General features: G+C 32.2%; 1 protein-coding gene across 1 annotated transcript; it reads left to right on the top strand.

The window, feature by feature from the left end:
* The first annotated feature begins 4130 nt into the window (after positions 1–4130).
* On the top strand, positions 4131–5709 carry LOC119670619 (general transcription factor IIH subunit 2-like). The gene is made up of 4 exons (XM_038080951.1): positions 4131–4266; positions 4399–4600; positions 4660–4799; positions 4864–5709. Exons 1-4 carry the CDS (start codon positions 4202–4204, stop codon positions 5687–5689), a joined length of 1233 nt encoding a protein of 410 aa, XP_037936879.1. The 5' UTR covers positions 4131–4201; the 3' UTR covers positions 5690–5709.
* The last annotated feature ends 355 nt before the right edge of the window (positions 5710–6064 follow it).

Raw genomic sequence — 6064 nt, 5'->3', positions numbered from 1 at the left:
CCGAGTCTAGTCACCCAGATTATAGAGCAACATTCTGTTGACTAGCGAGTTTCGTTACCACGATTAGAGAGGAACATTTTGTTGACTATCGACTCTCGTCACCGTGATTTGAGAGCAACATTCTTTTGACTACTGAGTTTCGTCACCGTAAACAAATTTTAATAAAATTTTCTGTTGCTCTCAATGTCAAATTTTTAATTTACATTGTATATAACATAGCGTATAGCTTACATATTTTAAAATTATTAAAATTATTTTAAATTAATTAAATAAGTAATAGACTCAACACATACTCTCGTATTAATTAATTTTCAAATTTGGTATCACAGAATTGTTAATAATTTAAGAACATGTTGTGCAATATTTTGTAATTATTTTCAGAAATTACTACGTATACTCGCAACTGACAGGCATTCGTAGTTACAAACAAATACCAGTAAATTTCTATTAAAAATACATTTAATTTCTGCAGATAAATTAACATGAAGACTTTGTGGGACATGAAATTTAATACACAAATTATTATAAGTTAATCTGCAGGAAATAAATTTCAAATTATCATAAACGAGCCTAAGTACAATGGGCACCTGATAATAGGCAGGACAATACATTTATAATTTGCATTGTTGCCAGTCTACCGAGTACTTGCTTCCCCAATTAATGCGTGCCTGGCTACAAGTACGAGCAGCACTGGTAATCCTAATGCAATTACATCCGCATTAATTATAACGTTGTCAACGCCACAAAGCCTCATCATGCCAAGTGAATGAAATTCGGCTAATTCAACTAAATGCAAATGCGGTAACAATTGGTCGGCCCCTAATTTGTGACCTGGAAATATTGTCATACATACAATTTCGAAGCCAACGCCAACGCCAACACCAACACCAATACTCGCTCGCTTCAGATGACATGGAGAACTTTAAAATCAGGTGCAGTAAAATGAGTAAGAATAAATCGCAATATTCGATGCATGGAAAAATTGTGCTAGAATTGATGTTATTTTTTTTTTGGATTTAATTTTTCATACTCTGCTTCCGATTGCTATTTGTGTACTCTATATATAGACGTAGTAACTTTTAATTGGTAATTTGATTACATTATATCCGAACTACGCGTTCTGGTCTATTATTTGGTACACTAGAGCAGAAGGCTCGATACATGTTAGTAGAGTCTTCTACGCGGTAACCTATTCTACGCCATTCTGCGCGTTACTCCGGTGTCGCAGAGTCGTCGTTTATAGCATGAGGTACGCTTAGGGCTAGTGTGTTGCCTCTTCTTGTTGTTCTGTTACTTGTTGCCAGCAAATTGTCGATTTTGTACCGGAGTTCTAAATAAACATGCGTACATTTACCTCGAACTGCAATTTAATATTGCCTATCGGCATAACTTGGATTGCAGCTCATATGGTGGCACATCAAAATAATATGTTACTTCGTCAAGTGTAGTTTGGAAGTATTGAAGTTTGCGGCTCACTACATACAACGCATTAATCTAATTTCGCTGTGTAATCAATAATGTTGAAAGCCCATAGTATACTTGCATTAGCGTATATATGAGCGCAATATTCCGTCCTCATTAATAAATATGACGCTTATTACTTCGAAAGGCCGAAATCCACACGGTTTCGCACGTGTATTTGGGCGGATTTGCGTGCGTTGCCAATTTGGGTTACTCCAAACTGAGTTGGCTTGGCTTAAATGAAATCCGAAACAAACTGACGTACTGATGAATCCAAGTTCTGGTGTTTTGCTTTGGTTTCGTTTCGTCTGACATGTTGATGTATTATATTATTGTGCTTAGATTTCGGCAGCTGTAGGTAAAATGAGTGGACCAAAATTGTGCTAACTAAGAAATAAATTAATGATTGGCAGCAAAAGTAGTTAGTCCAAAAAATTTAAGATAAAATTTGTTTCATATCATTTAGGATATTTAATATATTAACTTTTAGTTAAATTTATTCTATTAGTAGTTACAATAAGTTATTTCTAATCCATTCTAACTCAACAAAATACTAGTAAATTAAATAAATCAGTATTGAAAGTGGTTGGGGTTACTTATGGTTACTTATAGATCGTAGTCAATTTCTCATAGACTCTGAAATATTTCACTCTAAAATTAAACAAATCCGAATTAGAATGGGTTGAGGCGTTCCTTTAAAGTGTCAATCAAACTTTACTTAGTTATCTGTACTATAATCTCACATATTCTTCTGCGAGATCTTTAAGATGAGGTCTTCCATGAGTTAAATATAATAAAACACTAGCAAATTACATAATTCCGAGTTAGATAGAAGTGTGAGGTTACTTATAAGTCTTAGTGAATTGCAGTCTAACTCCAGTGTTCGATAATTTATTAATACGATTTTAGAGATAAGTATCATCTTCCTTGAATAATTCTGTCTCTTTTATGATATCTTAAAGTCAGATTAAGAAATTTGTTGAATGACAATATATTTGATAATGTATTAATATGATTTCCTTAGTAAGTATTATTTTACTTAGTCAATTCACTGATCCTTATATTATCACGAATTGAAAATAAAAATATTATTAAACGACCCAAATATTCCTATGATTGCGCATTGTCGGAAACATTGTAAGTTATGATGCTATGTACTAGATATGTGTGGTTTCCGAACGGATTGATCTTAATATAGCTATTGCCAGGATTGCTAGCAGGTAGGCTGGGTAGGTAGGTATAGTTTCTTATAGATTAACCTTAGCATGGACATGGTGAGAAACGCCTACAGGTAGAGTGTTATTTACTAGAAATATGTAGTTCCTGAACGGATTGCCTCTAATATAGCCATTGCCAAGAACGCCGACAAATGCGTAAACTTTTCAATGAATCTGCCCTGGCATAAGCATTGTCAGTAATGCTAGTGGATAGAGTTCTATTTATTAGATCCGTGTAGTTTTATTTACAGTTGTGCAAATATTCATAGTTTAACATATAGTAAGGAGAGGACCCAGCCTTCACTCTAAAAAGTAACACATCCCACATGTGAGACACCACAGGAGTGTCTTTGACTCATGAGCTTCTACGACTACATACATGACCTATAGATGTAATAAAAATAAATTAATTTCATATCATCTGATTTTAATATCATTCTCATTTTCATATTGATAAATTAATTAAATTAACTAAGTTAGTTAATTAAGCAATTAATTAATTAATTCTTTAATTCTTTTGTTTTAAGGAAAAAATGAATGGTAAACATATAGGTACCTATTGCTATATATAGCAATGGGGGAAATGTTCTTTAATAGCTCCTATCTAATAATCTGAACATAATATAATACTTAAATGTTTTTAAAAAAGTTTTATGTATTGCAAATTGGACAGGACTACTAAATGAAGCCATCATAGAAAGTTAAATTGATATCCAATATGCTATTGATAAAAATTTTCCATCCATAGATAGATCAAATTTAGAAAGGAACCATTTTTAACTTAATTTAAGGAAATTTGGTAACGTGGTTGCGCAATTATTTCACAACTGCACGACAGTTCACATTAAAGACCTTTATTGTGAATAAACATGTACTGACATGTTGTTATTATAAAGTTGCTGACTGTACAAATGTACAGTCATGGTTAAATTCTTATATGAACTAAATAGAAATAGAATATAAATAGAATATATATTCCAAAATTTAATGACATCTCTTGTTATTATAAAGTTGATGACTGTACAAATGTATAGTCATACTTAAATTCTTATATAAACTAAATAGAAATAGAATATGGGTAGGATATATATTCAACTGTATTAACATTGGACAGGACTCTAAAATGAAGGCGTTGTAGAAAATGAAATTGGTATCCAATATGCCACTGATACAAATTCTTCATTTCCCTTGATACCTAGAATGGGTATTCAGCTTTTGACCTATAGTGCCAATATTTGAATTTGTCCATTTCCCACACCAAGGTGATTTTATATATTATTATGTCGTCATAGCTTTTTCCCTGAGGACTAATAAAATTTGGCAACGTGATTGTGCAACTAATTCACAGATGCAACGCTTTTCTTTTTGAAGTAATTCACAATAAAGAACTTTATTGTAAATAGCAATGGCAGACATTTTGTTATTAGATTTTATCTTTTGTGGAAAATTCTAGTAAAATTTGCACGCTTCATAAGTTCAATAGCTTAAAAGTACTGTAAGTTTTTACATTAATTGCCAGAATCATGGAAGATCAAGGAGATAATTCAAAAGACGAATTCCTTTGGGAAGGTGGTATTGAAAAAACTTGGTAAACAAATATTATCTTTTATAACTTTTTTGAAAACACTCTATTATCTTTATGTCTCTTATATATATATATTTATATTGGATTTCGGCATTATTTTTAATACAAAACGAAAATTATATGTTCAATATAAAGGGAAGCTGTACGCGAAGACGATGAAGGTCGTTTGCGTACAAATTTGTTGAAAACATGTCTCAAGGAGCCCCGTAAAGGTGAGACAGATGGCGCTCCATTGAGTAGATTGAATATTATGCGCCATTTGTATTTAATTATTGATTGCACCGAGACTGTACAACTAACCGATATTGAACCCTCACGCATGGCGTGTACACAAAAGGTTGGTTATTTAAAGTTAATATTTTCACATTTGCTTTAATATTTTGCTTTATTTTAAAGCTTTTGAAATCTTTTATTGATCAATATTTTGAAAAAAATCAGATTAGCAAGTTGGGTATAATACTATTGCGTGGAAATCGCGCAGTTTATGCAACTCGGTTAACTCACTTACCAGAGGAGCTGTATGAAGGTTTGGAAAGGTGAAATTTCACTTTATAAATATAACTTAATAATACTAATATTTATGATATGTAATTCTTTTAGTTTTAACAATAGCGCTTTTCCTGGTGAGCCATCCCTGGTGAATGGTCTGGAATTAGCTATAGAGCATTTTAAGAGTTTGTCGATTGCTGTACCAGGAGAAATACTAATAATAATGAGTTCGTTGTCAACTTGTGATCCATCTGATATTAATATCATCTTAGAGACGATAAAGGAAGCAGGCATAAGATGTTCCATGATTTCATTTTCGGCTGAGGTGCGCTTATTTCGTTATTTAACTCAACAAACCAAAGGCGAATTTGATGTTGTGTTGGATGGTTCGCATTATCGTGATCTGTTACTAAAGCATTGTGTGCCCACACCGGCAGCATTGGTTCAAAACCAATCGTTAGTTGTTATAGGTTTTCCATCATATAATGATGATAAGAAGGCAATACTTCCATGTGTTTGCCACACGGGCAAACCCGACGCGCCATTAACAAGTGCTGGTTATATCTGTCCAAGATGCTCAAGTAAATATTGTGAAATACCTTTTGAGTGTGAAATATGTGGTATGAAGTTGATGACTGCTGCAAACTTAGCACGATCTTATTCCCAACTATTTCCAATGAAGCCATTGAAAGAAGTGCCTCGAAGTGTAGATATTAAAAAATGTTTCGCTTGTCAGGCATCGTTCACTGAAAAGGATAAAACTGTTTATTATTGTGAAATCTGTAAACGTCAGTTTTGCCATATTTGCAATACTTTCATGCAGAATACCATGAACATGTGTACTGGATGTGCTGATATTCCTAATCTCGCTTGGAAAGAACGTATTAATCAAGTACAAGAAAATAAAACTAACGAAGGTGGTAGTGATTCCAAGTAAATTTCTTTTTGCTCTACAGAATACCATTGGAAAAAAAATTTACTCATATTCATATTCAATTAAAATTTTGATCAAAATTTATAATTATAGGTTTAAAACCTTTTTTAATAAAAATAAGATGATCTTAACTTAAAGTTATATAAATACAATTAATCAATAAAGCAATGACTGCTTTTAATGTAAACCTAACCTAAGTTAATAATTCATGTTTTTCTTAGTGTGAAAATAGATCTGATTTTTGAGATTAGTAAAGGTTATTTTTGTAGCTTTAGTCCCACTTTAATTTAATGAGCCAAGATTGAAAAGATTTTCTAGCAAGATGATTATCCGAATATATATCAATGCTGATTAAATTTATAGCACTTTATTAAATTT

Source organism: Teleopsis dalmanni, chromosome 1, assembly GCF_002237135.1.
Source record: "Teleopsis dalmanni isolate 2A chromosome 1, ASM223713v2, whole genome shotgun sequence".
In the NCBI taxonomy this organism is placed as follows: Eukaryota; Metazoa; Arthropoda; class Insecta; order Diptera; family Diopsidae; genus Teleopsis; species Teleopsis dalmanni.
This window is presented reverse-complemented; position numbering and strand designations above follow the sequence as displayed.

What these genes read in the sequence shown, in the direction of transcription:
- LOC119670619 (XM_038080951.1), top strand. Translation starts at nt 4,202, where the DNA reads ATGGAAGATCAAGGAGATAATTCAAAAGACGAATTCCTTTGGGAAGGT. An exon ending in GGTGGTATTGAAAAAACTTG is followed by an intron (nt 4,267 to 4,398) that starts GTAAACAAATAT and finishes TTCAATATAAAG; the next exon opens with GGAAGCTGTACGCGAAGACG. An exon ending in GCATGGCGTGTACACAAAAG is followed by an intron (nt 4,601 to 4,659) that starts GTTGGTTATTTA and finishes TTTATTTTAAAG; the next exon opens with CTTTTGAAATCTTTTATTGA.